Here is a 23,749-nt window from a genome sequence, read left to right as displayed (position 1 = left end):
GAACATTCACTAGAGCTAGAGCAGGATGTGATATAAATATCCACTACATCTGCTGGGAAAATTCTAACCTCGATACGAGCGGATGGAGACTACTGGAATATTTAGTGGGAACCGAACCGCAGATCCTTAACTTGGGAGGTGAATTGACTTTCATCAATGCGGACAGGCGTAAGTCATCGACCTCTGTATGATATCACGCTTTCAAATTGCAGTCGTATTGATATCGAAATGCGCATGATTCACCTCTAACCGCGCCATATAGTAATCTGCGGAAGACTCAAGCGTCCGAGCTAAGATTCCTGAGAAGCACATGAAACCCACTACGGAAATTGAGGAAACAACTAAGATAAGCACAACCCAGCTTTCAAAGAGAGTTGTCCCCTCAATATGCCAAAGAAGGGTAAAGTACCCGGGTGGAACTAGGGCACTTCTCAATGGAAATTCAGTTGTTCCATGGAATCAGTAAAAAGAAGTTCAGAAAGCTTCAAAGAAGAAAGCAAAGTTGGCTAAACGATTATCATTGAGACGCTTCTGCGATAAGACGCGACCACTTGAGGTGACTTAAAAGTTGAACCGAATGTGTGGCATGTTGAAGTGTGCATGTTAGTTTGTGTGAATTGGGGAGAGGCAAAGCCTGTGAAAATTCAGAGCCTAATGGTGCACTGTACTTGATCCTCCCGTCTACCGGAATATCACGGATTCATTTATTTATCGCAGGACTTCCGCTAGCGGATGTGATCCTACCCGCTGCAATTGAAATACATCAGCACCAAAAATCTCCACAGGCGCCCCGCATAGAAAATGTTCCGTGGGTCCCGCTCCCTCATTATAGGATGGACACATATCATTTTAGAGAAATCCTATTGTGAACATATTGTGACCAGTCACAATGACCACAAAACTTCTGCAAATCTGCCTGCCTTTTCGACAGGATAAACTTTGCACTATGTTTCTTTGTAGTTTCATTAAGGATCTTCCACCCCCCATCATGGGAAGCTTCTTATTAGTTTATGAAGGCAGCCTTAGCCAATACTACTGTCACCTCAATTTCTGGTTCTGGTCCAGGGGTGAGGAAAGCGTCCGAGATCTCATTTCCCTCTACACCGCAATGACCGGGTACCTAGAGTAGTTCCGCCGTATTGAATCTAGAAACAGAGTTAAATTGGTTTCTTCATTCCTGAACGATTTTTGAAGTGATCAAAGCACTGTTTAACGCCCTCATTGCAATTCGACCATCGCTACAGGTTTCTATGCATCTGCCCTTCAAGCGCTCGTCAATCGTCCAAGTTGCCACCCTTAGGATCGCATGCATTTCAGGCTGAAAGATTGGATATTATCCCAATGGAAAAGCTCACTTTCCGCTTTCTTTCGAGAGGTATCTTTTCCTGTTCTTGCGATCAGTGTAGAAGACATCAGTATATCCTGGCACGCATTCTTATGATTATTCCAATTTTCTATTCGTTTCAAGATAATCTCATATCTTCTAGCAAAGAGATGGATGGCGGCACGAGAATCAGAAAGCATTGGGAAATAGCAATTCTTGCAATGCTCTATGCCCCCGACCTCCATTGTTCCCCATAGATCTAATCGAGTTAGTTTATGAGCTGCTCTCATTGCAGTACTTTAAATAAACAAAATGCAAGAGCTGCAAATTGAGTTATACATTCGAGCTTCGCCGGATATCGTGCTCATTACACCGGTGATACAAAAACACACAGTTCATGAGAGTGTGGCTAGTTTACAGTAAACACTTTTTTGTTTTACCTTAACCCGCCACACAACGGATGCATAAGCGAACATCGGTCTAATGATAGCAACATGTATCAACATTACTACCTAAGGCTTAAGTCCCCATGTCGAGGCACAGGTCCGCCAATATAGCCAATAAGTTGTGAGAGCTCGTTTCATCTTTACTTCTACATGTTTGTCCCAAGCAAACTTTTTGTCTAGCAGAACTCCACAGGTATTTCACTTCTTCGAAGAGTTGAAAGACTACACCTTATCTCTTGAAGGCAAAGTCCTTTCAGTTTCCTCCTTTTTGTAAATAATACCATTCCAAATAGGATTTCCTGAAAGTCCACGAATGGGGCACTACCTGCCAATCAAATCAACGGCGCGTTGTATATTTTTACCCACCGTTCCAAGATCTCGACCAACAACTAGTACAGTCACGTCATCCACATAAGCTTGGCCGTGTATTGGCAGATTTGGAATTTACATATGTAAAAGTGATCCGATCAACACACTCCGTAAAATGGCGGTAGCGGACCACTTTGGGAGCAGCCTTTCGTTGCCTCCTTTGTTAGGTAGCGATCAACACCCACTTCAACACACATCAACATCTACGTTACCATAGCATAGATCCACCTAACTAAACTTTCATTAACACCATGCACTCTGGCGGCCTCGAAAGGCGTACACTCAAACTTCCCTTCAATGTTCGCGAACACCCCCATCGAGTACTTGCTTTTCATAATTGCATCTTTTGTTTTTCAAACGAAGAAGTGAACAGCAGACTCACAGGACTTCCCACGCTGTTTGTTGGCTTCCATTTACTGGTTGCGATCTAAACGCCATTTCACGAATGTGATGCTCAACCAATCTTTCAAGACATTTCAGCGAAAATTATGTTAAGCAGTTTTGTCCGAAGTTCTTCGTATTTGAATAATTATCCTTCCCAGGCTTCTGTATCAAGGATAACTTAAGGGGGTCATCCCGTGTGAAGGCCGTTTTTTGGCTTTCTTTATAAATTTTTTGTAAAGAACTGGAGAAAGATACAGATACAAATTTTTCACCATAGATTTATTAATATCTTGAGCGTGCATAGTAATTTTTCCAGCCCAATCACATAGTTTGTTATTGAAATGCAGAGCAATTTATACACCCATCTCCAAAAAAGGTGTTTTTTTTGCTGCCATGCTAGAGGGCGCTGCGATCATCTTAAAGAAAAAAAGTAAACGGCATTTTAACGTACAAACTTAACTACAGTCCGCAAACTAAGATTATTAAAAAATATTAAAAACTAAATTTTTGGTGCCTTTTTAAACTTTTCTTTTTGAATTTTGGTGTTTTTTGCGGCCTCTTCAATCAATAAAAAAAACTACTAAATGAATCGCAATTATCTTAGTCTGCGGACCGTACAAATATGTTCTGAATAAGTGGTGAAAATTTCAAAGAATTTCATTGGATAGATTTTGTGCTATGGTGGCAGCCGATTTTCAACTTGCAGTTTCGTGAAAAACGCATTTAAAAAGTAGAATGCCATTTTTAGCCATAAAACCCTAACTGACCATTAATCTGCTATACGTAATCCATAAACCTTAGGTTTCTTGAAGAAACATAAGTAAAGCCTTGGCTTCAACTCTTAAGATTTGAGCGAACTCATTCGAACGTCATTTGGACCGAGAAATACGCGTTTTACTACGGCGATTGTCATAAATCTGGCATGTGACTTATTAGGTGTTTAACACTATAATTTCTGAACGACTCCGAATATCAAAAAAACACTTTGTCCATATATTCTACATTATATCTAGATGCAATTGATGCCAAAAAATTCGATTCCGCAGATCCGACACAGGGGATGAGCCCCTTAATCTGCTCCCAAAAGGTAGGCATGTAGCCGTGAGCAAGATACTTTATTACAAGCTGCTCAAAGTGATCTACACCCTCCATTAGCATCGCTGAATAGATGCCATCTATGGCAGGCGCTTTGAAATATCCAGAGGATAGTGTAGCAAATCTCGCTTTTCATTCGTAACAACCGCTCTCGCGGTGTCACAATTCCCCTTGCAACATCCTCGTGTTGAAAGTTTTGGAGAAACGCCAGTTGTCTACCCTTCCAGTATCAGAAACGCCTGTTTGCCCGGGTGGTGTACTTCCACGAGAGTCTGTATAGATTCATGCCTGGAGTTCGTGAAAGTTCCATTTATAAGAGCGTCCAACTTTGCCAACTTATCCTTGTTCAGGATTGTGCATGGCCTGGAAGTTTTTTGTTTTCGCTTTTAGTTACTCATAGTATGCTCTAAGAGAGTCTCGCTTCGAACGTCTCGTGAGCCTCTTGTCCTGACGCTGTGGCTCCGAAAGTTGAACCAGTTTTCATTATTTTTTCGTGTTTGCAAGTACGATGCAGAAGTCATCTGGTTGATTTCTTGAGTTACTGCAATTCTCGGTTCCACCATAGAACCGTTTTACCGCGTTGACCTCGGAAAAGAGGAGAAGCTTCTTCAAAGCACTCTAAACGTGTATGAATCAGAGTTTCCGTTTCATCTTCTAGCGCCAAAAGCGTCCTTAGTCGCTTAGGCAGCTCCACTTTGTTGCCAAAAAGTTCATTGAACGTTTTCCAGTTTGTTTTCCTAGGATTCAGTCTTTGTACTACGAACTGTTCGCCCGCAATAGTGGAACGCATATAGGTTCGACACTGTTGGAGCGTAGAAAGGCGGGCAACCATGCGGTCATACATCCATCTCAAAATTCCTTGGTAAACATAAAATGGCTCTGATGCCTGTTCACCATATGGTGTACATGAACTGCTCTTTAGAAAAATGACACTTATATTCTAGTCGAAGCCACATATTATTTTATTGGAATTTTTGCGACAAAAAATTGGAGTGTTGGTTTCGGCTATAATATCCTAATTTTTTCCATGTGGTAATTTATGCACTGGTCAAACGGGAAGAATAAAGATAGGAGAATACAACCTTGAGACCGTTGATAATTTGTTCTATCTAGGGTCGAAAATCATAACCGATAACAGTTACGATGATGAAATCCGCGCACGGTTGTTATTAGCTAACAGAGCCTATTTCAGCTTACAAAAACTGTTCCCCTTGAAACGTCTCACCATAGGCTCAAAACTCTTACTGTACAAGACAATGATCTTGTCAGTCCTCATCTATTCTTCGGAAACTTGAGTTCTTAGCAAGAGGAATTACGAACTCTTGGCCGCGTTCGAAGAATTTTTGGCCCCCTACCTGAGGATGGACGATAGACGCGCCATGACCGTCAGGTTGTGGATAAAATCCGGCTCAATAGGTTACGGTGGGCGGGTCACTTAATTCGTATGGATAAGGATGATCCCACCCGGAAAGTCTATGAGGGCAATATCTATTGTAGAAAAGAAGTCGAGGCAGACCCTGCCTAAGATGGAGCGATAGCGTAGGTCAGGACGCCAGACGGCTTTAGGGATGTCGAATTGGTGGATCTCGGCGCAAAACCGGGATGTCTGAAGTTCCTTATTAAGGCAGGCCTACACCGGATACCGGTTGTTGCGCCGTTGATGATGATGACTTATATACATATATACTGCTTTGCCGCATGCAGTAAATTGGAATTATTCATCTATCAATTTAGATAGGTATGTGCGTATATATGTATGTGCACATCAGTATGCTTTAATAGACAATGTTTGTTTAGGATGAGCATAATATTTAAGCCTTCAATATGTACTTATATCTGAAAGTTTGGAACTACATACATGAAGGAATATTTTGAATTTGTAGCTATCTGCGAAAAGTACTTTCTTAGATGAGGATCACAAAACCTGCATACCTGGAGTGATCAGCTTCCGGTATGGTAAAGTTCAAAATCGACCACCGGTTATGTAGGTATTCAAGGCCTTTGTATACCATCACCTCCTTTTTCTTCCATCTTTCCGCGAGAGTGCTTTAAAGTATTGAATGGGCGGCTGGGGCAGTCCCTAACAATGGTTCATTGTGGTTCTCTCCTTCTCTTGTTTTCGGCCAAACTCCTTTTGCCTTAGCTGTTCAGGAGTATTTTCCAACATCTTTTTTCGCGGTTCCTAGCTTAACCTCGGAATTTTTGTAGACGCTTTTTCCGGCAGCCTGTAATCTTCTACGACACATAAACCTCGGCCAATTAAATACAACAGAGTCTATGCACACAATTATGGTATCGCATCTCGACCAATGTGGTGAACCATCGTGAGGTATGCCCGATGTTCACTCAAGAATTGTGCTACCTAGCGTTTTGATTTCGTGCACTTTGGCAGTAGTCGAAATTTGCGAGACTCTCCTACTGAGTACATAATATTTTATCATTGAGACGATCGATTTCGCTCGTGAGGATGTCTATAGGGAGTATCGCTGCTAACGCGTATGCAATTTCTCCTAATGTTATCCGATAAGCACTGCATATTCGGAGTTCACTTAGCCGATAACCATTTTTAGTTTCGTATTTTGTACTTTGTTCAATATGAAGTTTAGAAATTTATTTTGCAAACTGATACGCGAAGCCAATGGTTAACACGCTGTTAGAGAAGTCCAGCTCCAAGACTCTGTCCAATGAAGTTTCTAGCTTGTAGTTTGGCTAAGTCCTTGGTTTTGCTTCCATGTTAACATCCAGTGCTACCATTGCTGTATGTTTATTTTCTTCCATTGCTGCCTTACGAAATCCGAACCACTTATCACGAAGGCCCCCTGTCTTTTCAGTGATAGAAAGTAGTCTATTGTGTATTCTATCTTTGGCTAAGTCTTGTCTATATTTGCAAATTATAAAAAGGAACGTTTAACACCTGTGAACCACTCCGGTCACAATGTTCCCAGGAAGGAAGTAATGAGGCATCTGATAAGTTGCCTCTGCCCTAGTCGAAACCCATAGCCATTTTCGTCCTTTCATTTTTGGTATATTGTATATTACTCCCCACAGCCCCGAGGGTTGATCAGGTATATTGATCTTTATGAGGAGGCAGGGTCAGTTAATGAGTTACCGAACTTCAAAATGGAGATCAGTTTTTGGAGCTACTACTGCAATTCTTGGAGCAGTAAGTACCTTCTAAAAGCTCAGGCAAACATACCATGTCGATAATTATTTTGGAAAATGTAGTTGAATTTCATGATATCGGGTTATATTTTTAAAGTGAATTGTATTCATTCGAAAGCTATTAAATTTTGTATTCATGCTTTCAGATAATAAACCATATATTGTAGTTTTGATATCATGGCAATAAAAGTGTTCGGATCGAAAACAAATAAAATACAGAATTTTATCATGTAATATTGACAGGTAGGAAAAATAGCAGCGATTTTCGATTCTAGACAGGAGGATTTAACAACGGTCTCAAAGCTGCAGTCTCTTAAATTATTATTTTCATTTGACCAGCCCAGGATCTCGTACCAATTGCCTCCTGCTCGATTTGGATGAACGTAGATTGTACATCCCGGATTGTTCTCCCAAGAATGTCAATAGCGTCAGCATAAGCCAGTACTTGAGTCGACTTAAAGGGGATGGTGCTTTTCGTATTTGCATCAACATCTCGAGAGTGATCCCGCTGTTTTCATCTGACCTCACACGTTGCTCAGCGTGAGCCTAGTCAGTCTTATTAATTTGGTTGGGCTGCGAATTCTTTCATAGCTCTGTGCAGTTTTACTCTTGCTATGTTAGGGGCTTTGAAGTCAATGAAAAGATTGTGCAACTGATGGCCATATTCCAACAGTTTTTCCGTTTCCTGCACAGAGAAAATCTGATCTGTTGGTTATTAGCCTGGAGTGGAACCTCATGCTCATGAATTATTCAGAATGTCTCATATCCTTGTAGAGTATAGGGCATCAGGCGCCGTTTTGTTTTCAACCACACTTTATTAAAGTCGGTTTGCTGCCTGTCTGTAAGTCAGCCGTTGTCCGTCTGTCTTTCACACACATTTTTTCAGAAACGGTTATACCAATTGATAAGAAATTTGGTAGAAAGGAACTGTGAACGCTCACGCATGCTGTGAACTCCATTGCTACACGTTGAACGTAAGGGGGGGATGGGGGTGCATAGACCTAAAAGTAGTGTGCAAAATTTTCTTTTCACCGAATGTAACATATTAAATGGAAGGTCCCGGTTAGTAATTTTCGAAACAGGTACTGGTTTTGCATTGGTTACAAAGGGGAGGAGTGCAGGGGTCCGAAAGCGGTCAATGATTTCATGGACCCGTTCTCAGAAACTACCAAAACGAAAATCTGTGTGTATACGAAATACACGGTTGTGTATACGAAATACACGATATCTGGGCTCCGAAGGCTAATAATAGTATATTTTGAAAGCTTACTGCGAACTCCCCTTAAGTTTATCCTAAATCCGGAGTATAAGTTTTATATTGGAGCAGAATATTGGAAAATATTAACAAAGTTATAGTAGGTCAAATTTGCCACTTTGCATCAAAATACTTCCCTCTAGGAGATAAAATGTTAGAACCACATTGAGTTCAATAGCGGGTATATTCAACATACATACAAAACCTTTCATATCTGAAACACCAAGCTTCCAGTGTCCGACTTGTTTTATGATATTATAGCTTTCTTTAGTTAATTTTCGATGAGGCAGCATTTCAGTTCCAATATCGTGTATAGGTACAGTACAGTAGTGGGAAACCAGGGAGACGAACATAAAGATGCATGGCCAACTGGGATTTAAACCCGGGCAATGAGATGGAAAAGGTGACCCTCAACGAATCTGGCCACCACGCTTTTACCGCGTATTATATAACTTAACCTTTATCGAATAAACCGATGCTGTTGAAGGAAAAACATCTTTTCGGGTTTTTGAGGATCTTATTAACTATTTAATTGTTCACTTCTCTGCTTGCACTGAGTTTCGAAATAAATGGAGACCACAATGCTGAAAAAATGGAGCTATCAATGTGAAATGTGTGCTCAATCAAGTGCCACTCCCGCCCTTCAACCGGCTTTCCTTATGGGACTCCCGAGGTCCTGCAAATTGTTTCATGGTAAGATATATGACATTAAAAGCCTTGTTACCTTCACCGATTTCTGATAGCATATTCTAGTTTGATGAATACATCCAGTCGCTTTATCACCACCAGCATTAACCTAACTCTTTTGCCTTATTAAAAGTGGTGTCTGTACTTTATGCAATTTCTTTATTTTGCAATTCAATCAATTCAATGTTGCATCCTTTTAGCTACCCCGTAAATTGAGATAAATATGATAATTCAAACTTTTATGCACCTCCACACTTTACAAACGCTTGCGAATACTTCCTATCCAAAAAAGTGCTTAGCCATATATTCATCAATTATTGTTTTAGCCATATTACCTTATCGGCGTTCTAATTTTCCATTGGCATGAGTTTTGTTGAAATTTGATCACCACTCCTTTTCCTTCCATTCATAGCAGAAATATAAATATTTCTAGATTGAATTGCCGTTACAATTTTGTGATTGCATTATCAATGATAGATGATAAGCTCTTTGAGTAATTTAAATCAATTGTTCGTGCCCCGGTGGATCGTATTAAGAGGTGTAGCCCCACTTTATTCATTTGGCTTGGCCGTAGCCATCGGAAGCAATAGTACCAAAAATCCAGAAGTAGGTCAATTACGAATAGTTAAGGTTTTTCGGTTTTGTACTTTCTGCGAATTAATTCATGATTTAAGTGTGTACTGTTGCGTGGTTAGATCGCAAGACTGTCGTACGGAAGGTCGCGGTTCAAATCTCGCCGGCGGCAGTGGGATATGTATCGTGATGTGACGTCGGACTCAGCTGTGAATGAGTACATGAGTCAAATCAGGGTAATAAGCTCGGGCGAGCGCAATGCTGGCCACATTGACTCCTAGACTGTACTGAAGTGTACCGTTACGGTGTTGAAAGAAGTGCTGTAACACACTTCAAGGCTTCCCTTTCCATTACAACTTACGTCAAAAGTAAGACTTAATGAAATATTGATTGACTTTTTATTGGGCACCTCTAGGTCGAGGGAGGTTTGAAAAGGGGGATTCCCCAGAGACCGAAATTTTCCCGGTGATCAAAGTAGAAATTTCAATAAAAAGCATATAATAAGGTTCTGTAAAATTTTATCCCCAGACTCGAATAATTTTCACCTGGGTTCGGTTTTTTCGCATTTAAATATTCCCCAGGTCCCGGTATTTCCTCTCTGGGCATATGGTTGTATGTAAAAGAAACATTACTTCCCCTTTTTGAGTCCAAAATAAAATGATACAACACATTACACACATGGTTAACAGCTCGATTGTTACCAGCAAATTCATTGGCATAGAACAGGTATTACCCTTTCCGAGCAAAATTTAAGCGACAGATTGACAGTAAGCCGAGTTCGTTTACGCAAAAGCATTAAAAATAACCAAGCTTTCCCGAAACCACTGGAAAATATAAATTCATTAATAATGAAAGTTAAAAACTTCAGGAGATAATCGGTTGCGATTAACTATGCGATATAATATGTGTGAGTAGATTTTAATTTGTAATGAATGGTGGTGAGATAGTTTCCAATTCAAAGGAGAAATATACTATACATTATAGATTACAGACACTTAGCATTCAGGCGCCTGATTTAGAAGAGAGAGAAGAAAAACCATTCATCGATTTATATCTGTTGACAATTCCACTGGCATAGTACCGAAGGTTTCTATTCACTCTTGAGGTTTTGCGAAAACAGAATATCTGATTTCATTTTGTGTGGGGGATCTATTGAATTTATATTTTCGAAAGCACATTAAGAAGCCGTAACGGCTATTGGTTCCTCAATATTCTCTAAGTTACCCCAGCAGGACTATTGAAATAATCCACTTTTAGGAGGCTTCTTCTAGGGTCCAGGTTCAGTTCTGTTCCTCTTAGTGTCCATACACTTGTGCATATGTGTTATACTTAATCTCCGGTACACTGTCAAGATGTGTTTCCTTGACGTACGACTTCATCTTTGGGAATAAGAAAAGATAGTAGGGGGAATATGGTGCGAGTGAGGTAGACCATCGACAATGCATCCGCACGAGCATACGAGAGGTGGAGAAAACGTTTTTACGTCCCTCTTTGAAGCGCTTAATTCATTACTTTCAACATGCACTCATCTCCTTACACCACCTGCAATTTTCGTAGGATCTGCGAGGGAATTTTTCGAATTTCAATAAAAGTTAGATTACAAACGTTGCTTATAATCATGGTGCCACTAGAAAATTCAAACTTCGCCCGAAATTCAAGAAAGGTTCTCTCGACAATTATAACGGTACTCGCGTGCTCCCTACTGTTGTGAAGATATTATTTAAGGTGGCCTTTGAATCCATCACTGAACACCTCGAACGCTTTCTGCTATTAATCCTTTTGCATTGATTATGACAACATCCTTCGAATTATTTTGGAGCAATGTTCCAGTTCAACTCATCGTTTCACCTACGTTGTATCAATCTCGAGAAAGCCTTGGATAGTGTTAACAGAGAATGCTCTAGGTAGTAGGGGCTCTAGATTTGGACAAATAAAGAAGCAGAGTAGAACTGAAGATAAAACAAGGTTTTCACCCTTTTCGCATTTTTCCTATTTAATATCATTATGAACAATATTAGATCCGCCTTCTTAAAATTTGGAAGGGCAAATACTTCAACTCCAACTACAAGTTGAGTTTATTCCGAGCGAATGTTCTCTCAGTACTGTTATGGCAACAATATATGGAAAGTTAACGAAAGAACGAAGAACAAGTTCGGATTAACTGGATTTTATTTATATTTTTCTCTGATTTCGGTATTTTATCTATATCTTACTCAGGTTAGTGCAAGATTCGTTACGTCTAACCATCCTTGTTTATCTGGGCTTGGGACTAGCATGCTACACAAATAACATGCAGTCATAAATTCTTGTGATGCGGACGTTCACTATATCTGCTGGGGAAGTAGCAAATGCAGTCCTGGAAGATATCATAGAAACTAGGCAAAACCGGAAACGAAGAACAAGGCAGAATCGCAGAAGGGGAGAAAATTCCATCACTGGCAGTACTATACAACGGAATACACTAACGGCGAGTGGGTTACCATAGGAGTACATGGCTCAGAACAGAAGAGGGGGAGTGTAGACTTCTCGGGAAGACTTGAAAAGAGTTGAAACGTACAATGGCTTGCAGGCGTGATGGACGCGCTGCACTTCGTTTAAAAGACAAGTCGGGTTCAAAGCTGAGATTTGCGTTGAAACTTATTATAAGGCTTTTGAATGATAATTAAGCATAGCTGACATGTTCACTGATGCAGCTATGACAGACTTTCGTTAACTTAATATATTGTGTTAATAATAGTATATTATCATATTTATCACCAGTATATGTATTTTCTGTAAATTGTTTGGGAACCCTCCTTAAGTTCATCCTAGAATCATCGACTTTTGCAATAATATAGGCTATACTTCAGAACATGATACTACTATATAAGTTTGGTGGAAATCCCACTCTTACTAAAGGAGTTGTCACTTTTGCGTTTCTTGCATTCCAAGACTTTAAATGTCAGTATCCTACTAAAGTGGATGGTCTGCTAAACGAAACAGAAGTGCCGGCCAAATGTCGATTCAAATGTGTTTATATAAGCAATACAAAAACCTTCCATACCTGAAGCATACAGCTTCCCGTTTACCGACTTGTTGGTCATAGACATGGGCTCTCAAGTAACCATTTAGGGTATCGAAGCCATTGTTATTTCGATCGGCCTTTTGGGTGATTTCTATCTTCCTCGTTATTCAGGCCAATCTTAGCTTGTTTATTCCCTTCAGCGCAAATTACATGACAAAATCATTGAAGACACGTCTCTCCCATTTTTTGCATGATGGGTGCATTAATGACTTGATCATGGCAGCGTAACCTGCTACTTCAAAAACATCCTCGTTTGAAGCAGCGGTTAATATCTTTCGCAATCTACCTGCACTCAGACTTATAGAAAGCAACAGAGCGAATGACACTGCGGTAAACTTCAGATTTGGGAAGTGTATCAACATCGAATCGCACAGGTAAAACGAGAGCAATAAAGATAGGAGACTACAACTTTTAGACCGTTCTCCTATCTAGGGTCGAAAATCACAGCTGAGAACAACTATGATTTTGAAATTCGCGCACGGTTGTCTCGCCATAGGGTCAAAGCTCTTATTCTACAAGACTATAATCTTGCCACGCCTTTTGTATGTGCCTCGGAAACCTGGGATTTTAGCAAGAAAATTTGAAAATTCTTTGCCGCGTTTGAGAGAAGAGTCTTCCGAAAAATGTTTGGCTCCCTACATGAGAATGCAACGCTGGACATTAGATCTCCCATAATAAAAACAAAAAGCGATCGTGATCGGACACTTTTTTGATGAACATCGGTTGGACACTAAGTGATTATGATATACATGGCGTACTTGGAACTCTACTCTTTGGATGACGACAGAGGAGTTTAACACAGTGCGCGAGTTCCTCTCACTAGATGTTGCCATAATGCATACTAGCTGAATTAGTGGGATACGGTCTATCGCCTTCTGAAAATTCGGAAATCCAAGGTAGATAGGGTGATGCTTCTCAAGGTATTTTTCCATGAAGAACCGCGGAGCGTGTCTTGTGTTAGAAATTTTACAAATCTTGACCCACCCGGTTTGGTTCACGGTAATTTGAATGTTATCGCGAATGCGACTATCAAAAATACCTTCAACAATCTTGCTGGTAGGGATCGAAAACTGGATCGAACGGTATTTTGAACATTCTGCTGGACTGCCTTTCTTTTCCCAAATGGGAATGCTCGTCTTATGAGAATAATGTCAATTTGCGTTTTAGTGTGCCCACTATTAAAATGGTGATAAATCATAAATTGAAAAGTACAAGCTCGTGAGTGTCCGCAAAGTCTGCTATATACTCGTCACTGCTGCCGTCTGGTTCTTTACCTACACGACCGTTAAGATGCCCACCATATAGGCATCTGTGGCAACGTTACAGGCCTTTGTATCAATTAGTCGCCCGAAATCATCTTTCTCAACATCGAGTCGACCTAGTTGTAGTATGCCTGAGGTGAAGAAATGAATCATGCGATCGGCTGATGCAATGGTGAGCTTCTTTATCTTCATCAAATGATCTACTTCTTTAATGGCACCTCGGAAACATTCAAAGTTGTCAATGTCGATACCACCTTACATGCGTGGACTATCATTTTCTTGTATCGCGCGAATATCAATGAATCTCTTCCGAGGGACTTTTGGGATTATCTCCTCTTACTAGTGAGGATATAAATATTTAGAGTACAGACGCCAATTCGTTTGATATGGATTAATTCCCTAGCACATTTCTCGACAGGACCGAAGCCCGTCGTGATGTGTCGGCTAGGATGGATGCCTTTATCATCATCATCAACGGTGCAACAACCGGAATCCGGTCTAGGCCTGCCTTAATAAGGAACTGCAGACATTCCGGTTTTGCGGCGAGGTCCCCCAATTCGATATCCCTAAAAGCTGTCCATCTCAGGCAGGGTATGTCTGGTCTTCTTTTTCTACCATAGACATTGCCCTTAGACACTTTCCGGGCTGGATCATCCTCATTCATACGGTTTAATTGACCCGCCCACCGTAACCCATTGAGCCGGATTTTATCCACAACTTGACGGTCATGGCATCGCTCATTGATTTCGTCGTTACGTAGGCTACGGAATCGTCCGTCCTCATGTAGGGATGCCTTAGCACCATTTAAATCTGTTTGCTTCGGCAGCTCGCCAGCATTTTCAGCACTAAAATGCACCCACATACCAAGCCAATTGGTGTGGAGTTGTCATCAAAAATTGCTGAAACTTGGCCGGCTGAACGAAATATTCCTGATGTGGGTGCCAAGAACTCAACAATCGCTGGTAATAAGGAAGCTGACAGACTAGCTGGGCAAGGTCCGGGATCCACAATGATGCGGCCATAACCACTGCCACTGCCAAGATCACTCTGAAGGGAGAAATTGCAAGCATTTGCGCAGCCGAATAGAGAAATTTTACCCGACGAAAATGATTACGAAGGAACGTGAGACCGCTGGAATGGTATTTTTGTTGTCCTTTAAAAAGCGAAATATAAAAAACCCTAGTAGAACTTTGAACGGGACTTCAGAAGAAATATAAAAAACCCTAGTAGAACTTTGAACGGGACCTCAGACTTCAGTCGAGGGTACTAAGGTAAGGCTTCCATCAACAAAGGATCTGAGTATTCTCTGTCTCTGGAGAATGTTCCCAGATCCGAGAAAGCCTGCGAATTTCGTAAGCGAGAGGCCATTGAACAGACGATCCCCGGGTATAGTGCAATTGGCCTAATGCCGCCTGAGCCCTTTATCGAGCCAAAAAAGTAAAGTAGTTGACTTTACTTAAAAATGAGTTGATTAGTTGATTGAAAACTGCTGGGTACTAGATACAATGTAATTTTCTAGTCATTGTTACTGAAAATTCAGTTTGGCTACTATAGGCGAACAAACCGTTATATAAGGACGGAATACAAGAAAAATGAATTGGGCGAACTTCAATGAACTCCACAAAATCAATAAAGTGGTCCGGATAGATAAAGTGATTAGAGCGTTGGGCTGTCGTAGCGAAAGGTTGTGGTTCAAATCTCATTGGTGGCAGGAAGGTTTCTAATCGTTACTGGATGTCAGATAGCAGTTGACTCAGCTGCGAATGTCATATCAGGGTAATAATCTAGGGCGTACTGCTACGGTCTTGAATGAAATGCTCTAACACACTTCAAGGCCCTGATCCAATATGGATTGTTGCGGCCATGATTATTATTATCGTTATGATCACGATGAAACAGAAGGCGACAACTGCCGAAACTCAGAAGACCAGTCAGATGATTTTCAAATCGCACTTCTAAAAGAGAAGTTCAAAACGGAAGGTGAAGGACATTCCTTTAGGCTGTGCAAAGCCTCGAATGTAGAGGAGTGAAAGGGACTGAAATGTCCGGAAAAATAGTCCCCAATCTATCGAGCCTGGCTAGCACACAGACTTGCAAGCACATTTCAACAGGGCTCATCAGCAGAATCGAATTTAGGTGAGGCCGACCTTTTTCTATAAGTTTTCAGATAGCTGCAGTTCAAGCAAACCGTTGCACTCTGACTAAGTTTCATTATCATCAAATTTAATGCTACACAAGTAGTTTGAAAAACTCGAGGGTAATCAAAATCATTCATGATGGAGCCATGATTCGATATCGAGCGGTTAGTTCTCAACTATTTGCATCCACACTGCACCCTTCCTATTTCGGTTTATTTTCTAAACAACGCAGTGGGGGTTACTATATAATCAAGCCGGCCTATCAGTTACCCCTGAACAGTCTGCAATTGCCCGGCGGCTGGAACATGGGCGGCATTCGGTTGGCCGGTCAGTTTGAATTATTCAGGCAGCCGGTGATCGGTTGAAGACGATTCATCCATCCGACAGGTATGCGTTGATGCGCCCTGTGCACGGTCGCAACACAGAGTGAGTCATTTCTGATGCATCTTCATCGCTGGCAAACATTTTTTATGAATGTTCAAACACAAAAAAAATCTCAAATTTGAGTCACAACTCCTTTCACGACCATTGAACCGTCCAGTTTACCGGTATATGGATGGTGATTTCAATCCAGCAGGTGGCTGGATGGACTACACAGGCGTAACTAAGAGGCCTGCCTAAGCGTCGATGGCCAATTTTATTCGCAGTTAATAGCTACAAGCACTGGCTTTTCGCATGTTATCTGCAGAGGGAAGCCTTGCCGTCCTTGACAGTGGTCTGAATTTAGTTGCATGATTTTTATTAGTATCGCTTCCAGATGCCACTCGTTGATTTATCAAAGAAGCAAGTAGTGAGGATCCACGCTCACTTTCTTTTCAGGTAAAAGTGAATTCCTCGCGTTCTTTGGGACGACAGACGACATACAGTGGAAAATGACGGGTGTTGTCTGTCGAAGCTTACTTCTTCCATCAAATCTAAGTATTGTTTTATCCGAAGGACGAGCAAAGAACGGTATAGTTTTTAAACGTCTTGACTATGTAAATGAGGAGCAGAGTTAGAGTAAACATTGTATGTTTACTCTAAAGGAGAAGCAATTGAGTCGGAGACTTCCGAACATTTTTACCGCTGACCAAAAAAAGAAGTATTCTTTTTAAGATCCTTTAAGAATTTGTTTTGCTCTAGGAAATTAAAACGTGTTGCATGGATATTGTCGCTAAACCATATTCCACTTAAGTAGCGAAGGCAGTTATGCATAAGTATCTTAACTCTACTATGGAAAATTAGCGAAATATACTAGCTTTGTTTTGGTAGCTGTGTACCTGCCGGTTAGCAACAACAGAGTGAACATCTGGTTTAGAATCAAAGTCTCAACATTTTATCATCCTTGCATGAAGGAGTGTAACGAGTTTCTTGATGAAACTCATCCATCACAGAATCTTTTAAAAACCGGAGAAAAACGGAATGAAAACATCCAAGTATTTTATTGATGGCGCCCAATGGGGGGCTGAAAAATACTCTGAAACTTTATTTTTCTTTATGCATATTGTACATATATCGCGAAAGGAACATATACCATAATTAAGTGTGTAGCAAGTATTGGAAAAGTCGAAGATAATTAAAACCTCTTCGCTCTCGAGCGCTTTAGACAAGGAGCGGTTTTTGGTTTGAGAATTTCAATTTTAGTGTCTTCCGTTTGACTTTTTTCCTTTTACCTTCCATTTTCTGTTGTGCTGTAACTAATGATATGTTTGTCAGTGAGACGATAAAATACACTATGCCCAGCAAATATTTCGATACAATAATCCCATAAAAACACCGAACTCTTAGCGCAGTTTGTGTACCTATAATGCATCTATAAGTAAGCATCCTACTACTTAAGTGCCCGCAAAATTAGAAACAAACGCAATTCGTGCCCGTTTGAAAATTAATCAAAAACAAAGTAAATTATTTCTGATAAACAAATATTAGCACGGCATAGTGTATTTTTCATTAAATGATAAGAGCGTGTAGTATCACATACCGTATATGCGTTAGTTTGGCATGAATGCTGATTTTAGAAAAGAAAACTGACTTCGAGTCCTTTAGAGCTGTTTGTCATATGTATACGTTGCTTTTCTGTGTTTCAGGGTGCTGTTTTGTGACGTTCTTTACTCGAAAAGCAGCTCTAAGAGCTCAAGACGCCTTGCATAACATAAAAACGTTAGAAGGGGTAAGTAGAAATACATTAAGTTGTACATTATGAGTTTTCATCGCATTTCCCTTTTCTTACATGTTGAAAGAAAATTTCTCAAGTTTTTAAAAAAATTCAGACTTCAAAAGTCACCAGTTGAAACATTTGGAAGTTGATCTTCGTAGCGCCAGTGAAAATAGCGTTTATGATGTGACTCGTCTTTAGGTTTTTATGTAACTCTTCTTGTCTTTAACACACTTCCGTTTTATCTGTGTAGCATCGAAATGTATATAAAAGTAAATTTTGTAAAGTGACATCATCGAGCACGCATGTAGTTAAATATTGTTTGTAGTTGTTAAGCACTACTCATCCTATCTGCTATTTCCTCATTATGTGGAAATTTCGTTGGTACTGTACAGCATTTCACTGAATAGTAGGTAAACATATGAGGCCTGCTCAACCTTCGTATACCCCCGCAAACATAGTACATTCATTCAGGGGATACACAAGCAGATACCTCATATCGTACTTACCTGTTTTCGGTGTAATTTGTTATGGAGCTGATGAACTTAATTATCAACGTTTGTTCAGTATCAGGTGAACTATGTAAATTTAATGAAGATAACTTAATACTTATTGGTCGCAAAGATGCTTTATAATCGCCTCGTGGATTAATTCACTTAATGAATTAGTAAACAAATTATGTGGGAAAATGTAAACTTTTCAAGCTTTGTTCCGGTTCTTGTTATCTGCCTTTATTTTTATTTATCCAATGTTTATGCAGGTGATAGGATAGCTGCACTGACAATGCAAAACTAAAATCATAACTCTGACTTCCGCGTATAAGTTTAACTCCATAAATCTCTGGACTAACAGGCGAATCTGTTTAGCGACAACGCAAGCTGAAAACAGAAATCCTGATCTATCTAACCAATACTAATATTATATTTCAGATAGTTTGTATATGCTTAAAAACTTCAACTTTATTGTTGTCAACCCCGAAGCTTAAGCTTAAGCTTTTCGCACGCCCGAGCAGAGAGCAGCTCCAAAGAAGCATCCCTTTGGCTTTTCGTCCCCTTTTACATAATTTACAAAATCGCAATGTCGAATTTATTCCACCTTTTGGTAAAATGAACGAATGGAGGGAGCGATAAAGGAGGAACAAAATTGTAGGCCCCTTTTGCTCCTGGCTGGTGCTTTAGTTTAGTTTAGTTAAGTTTATTGGGGCGAGTCGCAGCTCCGAGCACTCAGGACATTGTTAGACCCATTGTACTATCCCCGTAAATTTTATATTCAATAGCTTCCCACCTACGGTGTTTGCAAGCTTTAGCGACTCTGAGAATATTCTCCAGAGGCAGAGAGTGTACAGATTCTTCATTGAAGAAAACCTTGCCAAGGTGCCTGCGTCTGAGATCTGAGGTTACCGGGCAGCTACGTAAAAAGTACAGGGCCGTCTCCTCCTCCTTCTCACATTGGCTGCACATAGCCGAAACCACTACCCCAATCTTTGCCATATGGTAGTTTAAGGAGCAGTGTCTCGTTAAAAGCCCTATTAGGGTTTTCATGTCCCACTTCTTAAGGGACAACAAAAATGCCACTCTAGTGATCTTAGGCTCTTTCACAAGGATTTTTGCCTGCCGGCAAGAGTCCAAATTTCTCCACTCGGCTGCTTGAGTCCTTGCAATTTCACCCTCCAATGTAGACAGTAGATGGTCGATTTCCAAGGGCTAGTTCTGGCGCCATCATTGTGGATCCAGACCCTCGGTGAGCCAGTCTGTCAGCCTTCTCGTTACCAGCGATATTAGAGTGCCCCGGCACCCACATCAGGAATGTTTCGTTCAGTGGGCCAAGTTTCAGCAACACCTGATGATAACTCCACTCCAACTGGCTTGATAAGTCGTTGCTATTTAGTGTTGATAATACCGCTCGACTGTCGGAACAGATTCGAATCGTGCGACCCCTCCATTTGTGGCTGATGCTTACTCACCCGATCTATTCTATATTGCTATTCAGTATTACTTAAAACTCATATTTGGGCAAAGAAGCCTGAATTTTACGTAGAAGTCACGGTACGTTACCTTACCAGTATAAAATAAAGAAAAATTTTGCGCGAGGAAAATATATATGAAAATTATAAATTTCACAAGTTATGAGAATAGATGCGAAAATTAACAAATTATAATGTTACGTTTCCATCCTACATCGGCATTTTCTAGGCATTAATAAGCAAATACCTTTTACAAAAGTGAGCCCCACGATAGTCTCAGAGAAACACCACAGACAAGAAGCAGACAACGTCAACTGATCTAATTCCAAAAAAGTTACTTAATTGTTAGTGTTAAGTCGAGTGGTTGCTCTGTAGAAAGGTTTGAACTTTGACGCGATGACCGTCAATATATAAAGCAGTTCCAATGTTACATATATGTATGTATATATGCAATAAATGCATCTAATGTGTCCATTAAGTTCTTCTTTATTAAGTTCTTTCTAATTCTTCCACTTAACTTGATAATTTCCGCAATAGTGACCCCGGGTTAAAAAATATCCAACAGAAAAATTGTCGGGTTCGACGGTAATATTTTCTTCTTCTTTTTCTTCAGCCTTTGTCCCGTTCACAAGTGGGTTCGGCTCGTCGTGATCGGTTTCCCCATTTCACTCTATCAAATGTCTGACCTGGATGCAATCTGGAGGCTTTTAAATCCCCATCCAACGTATCAAACCACCGTTCTTTAGGCGTGACTTTTGGTCGTTTAACATCGACTTCGATGTTCAGACTAATCTTGGCAAGTGAATTCTCGTTAGCGCGAATGGCGTGACCATACCATCGAAGACGTGGTGCTCAGAGGTGGCGGTGAGTAAGACCGGGCGGCGACCCTGTCCGCTAAACCAAAACCAAGTGGCCGAGGAGAACCTCCATATTGGTGGCACTGGGAAACGCTGTACTCACTTTGGCTTTCCGGCCGTGATGCAGTAGGCAAATGCTCCGAAGGCCTAATCAGGGCGATCAGACCCGAGTCTGCACGGGGACTCATCTGAAGTGGCAATTGGTCACGAAACCTTAGCAGGGGTATACTGGTACCATGAGAATCGGGATAGCCCCTGGACTTTCATACTTCGGATGAATTCCCGTTGTATGTGAATTCAGCTCGACTCCCCATAGTGGGTGCTCCATGGGGGTTGTGGTGATGCTCAAGCGAGAAGAGACCTTCGAGGCTCGGCGTGGTGTTGCGTTTCAACACGAGTGCCGTACTCCTTAGTTCGGTAGGGATTTAGGTAGGTCTTGCATCCACTAGTATGGATGCTAAGCCATGCAATTGGTATAGACTGGTACCGTTGCTGCTTGTCACAGCGGGGCTCTGATTGTGGTCACAAAATCAATCCGTGTCCTAAGAAGACCGTGGGATTAAGTCTTCCAGACAGGTGCTCACGTAAAACCCCAAGGACTTAATCATCGAAGACGCCTCTTTCGCAATTTTTCCACGATCGGTGCAACCCCATAACGATCGCGGATTTCCTCATTTTGGATGTGATCAAAATGTGTCACGTCACTAGTCCAACCCAACATCTTCGCCTATCTTACCGCAAGACGCCGTTCATTGTCTTTTATATTCGGCCAACACTCAGAACGATAAAGGACGACAGGACGGACGATATTGCGATAAATTTTACATTTGAGACGTTTGTTGATACGTAGATCACAAAGAACACCAGTTGTGGAACGCCACTTCATCCAGGTTGCGTTAATGCGTGAAGCAATTTCTCAACGCAGTTCACCATTGACTGATAGCGTTGACCCGAGGTATTTAAATCGCTCAGTTCTGCGCAAATCACTTCTGCTGACAGTGATTGTGTCTGTTTCGTGGGTATCGGTCGTGAAAAATCCAGTTTTGTTTAGATTCAATCTGCGACCATGTTGCATGGGGCGAACATTCTATTTCTGGATAAGTTGCTTGAGATCATTTTTGTTTCGTAATGCTAGGAAAACATCATCTACAATAAAGCAGTGTATAGAGCGCTGGACGTTGGATGTTCCGTGTGAGGGTGATCATAACAAGAACAAAGAGGAGTGGTGAGAGGGCGCTTCCTTGATGAACACTAACGAAGATACGAAGCGGTTTTGATATATCCGTCATACTTCGAGCTTTACTTTTCGGATCGTGGTAGAGCAATTGAGCCCAGTGGACAAGTTCTTCTCACACTAAGTGTTGTCGTAAGTTGTCGCTTCTCACGGTGTTTCTCCATAAGTAACCGCGCAGCGTTTATTAAGTAAGTAGTTCCGCAGTTTTTGACAAGTCCGGCTTGATTTACGATTATTTCAATGATTTCGAAAAAACGGTTGTCAAGAATGTACACAAAAATCTTCATGGTATGGGAAAGTAACCGAATCGAACGCTAATTTGAACATTCTGCTGGACTACCTTTCTTTTTCCATATTGGAATAGTGGTATTTTCTTGCCAGTCAGATGGTGCTCTTCCTTCCTGAATAACCCGGTTGAAGAATTCACTGAGCCCTAGTGTTGGATCTCAGCTCTTCGCTTTCCAGATCTCAGATGCGATGTCGTCAGGTCCTTTTGCTTTCCCAGGTTTCATTCGTTTTATTGCCTCCTCAGCTTCAGTGGCGCTGACAGGTGGAACTGCTCCAAATGTCGGCAATAATTATGGAAGTGGAGGATGGGCAAATTCTTCAGTTGAAATCTACTCGACGTATTCTTGCCATCTATCCGTTGCGGCTCGACGCTTGAGAAGCAAAGTACCGTCTTGTCATTAACACAACAGAAGATATCTTGTCTGCGTTCGTTACGGCTTTTGGCAAGTCGATGTAGATCTGTCTCATCATCTCGAGTGTCCAGTTTATCGTAAAGATTTTTGCAGTGGTCCGCGCGGGTGACAGCGATCATTTCTTTGCTTCCCATTTGGCATTCTTAAAAATTTTCCAATTGGCCAGTGTTTCATCTTCGAGAAATTGATGGTAGGGGACGATTTTGCAATCAGGAACAATGTCGATTTGCGTTTTACTGTTCCCACTATAAAATGTACGAAGATGAGACAATCGTTTGATGAACTATGTATTCATAAGTACAAGGTCATGGGTGTCCGCATAATCGCTTACACGCTCGCCAGCCTCATTGCGTGCTACGTACTCCTTTTCCCTTTGCCACCTGTTATCGTCTGCCTTTTCACCCACTTGACCATTAAGGTCGCCGGAAATGGTGATATAATCGTCAGCAGGGACGTGACAAGTATTTTCCTCGAGAAGCTGCTAGAAGGCATCTTTCTCGGCATCAGGTGGACCTCTCTGTGGTTTGTACGCGGTGTAGAAGTGGATAGTGCGTAAGCTGATATAACCATCAAATCATTATACTTCTTTAATGGCATCACGGAAACTTTCCAGTTTTACCGTGTTCGCGTTCAATGTTGCAGCTTTTGACGCCAGACTATTTGGTTTCTTGCAGAACGCAGATATCAATGCGGGTATTCCGAAGGGCTCTTGCGAGCTTCTCGGTCTTTCCATTTGCTTTGTTCGGACTAGTTTCCTTACATCCTAACGCCATCCATACGTCAACTCTTGCCCATTTCTCGATAGGACCGGGACCCGCGGTGCCGCGTCGACTGAGATGGATGCCCTAGCATTTTTTCCGAGGCCTGTTACTCGATCTAGTCATCTTGTTTCTATCGACATTGTATGCATTTTCTTGGTCGGCCTGTCGCAGGACCTGTCACTAAGAAAGATCAGGTAAGATTTAGCATAGTGGAATAACTCCAATTATACTCTATTCATCTCTTTCCCTGATCTCAGCATTTGATTTTCATTTTACTGAGGATAGCAGTGCAGGCAATATACTTTACGTTGCCTCAAACCTTCCTCCATACTATGTTAGC

General features: G+C 41.2%; 1 protein-coding gene across 4 annotated transcripts in view; it reads left to right on the top strand.

Moving 5' to 3' along the window:
* LOC119647237 (CUGBP Elav-like family member 2) overlaps positions 1 to 23,749 on the top strand; it is a 359,318-nt gene that overhangs the window by 62,455 nt on the left and 273,114 nt on the right. For all 4 annotated transcript variants that reach the window (XM_038048102.1, XM_038048099.1, XM_038048100.1 and 1 more), the window contains one exon: positions 17,826 to 17,908. In XM_038048102.1, the coding sequence (XP_037904030.1) occupies positions 17,826 to 17,908 (83 nt within the window). The remainder of the gene's footprint in view (positions 1 to 17,825; positions 17,909 to 23,749) is intronic.

The sequence above is a fragment of the Hermetia illucens genome, chromosome 1 (genome assembly GCF_905115235.1).
Source record: "Hermetia illucens chromosome 1, iHerIll2.2.curated.20191125, whole genome shotgun sequence".
NCBI lineage: Eukaryota > Metazoa > Arthropoda > Insecta > Diptera > Stratiomyidae > Hermetia > Hermetia illucens.
Note: the sequence above shows the minus strand (reverse complement) of the source record. Positions and strands in the feature narration are given on the sequence as shown.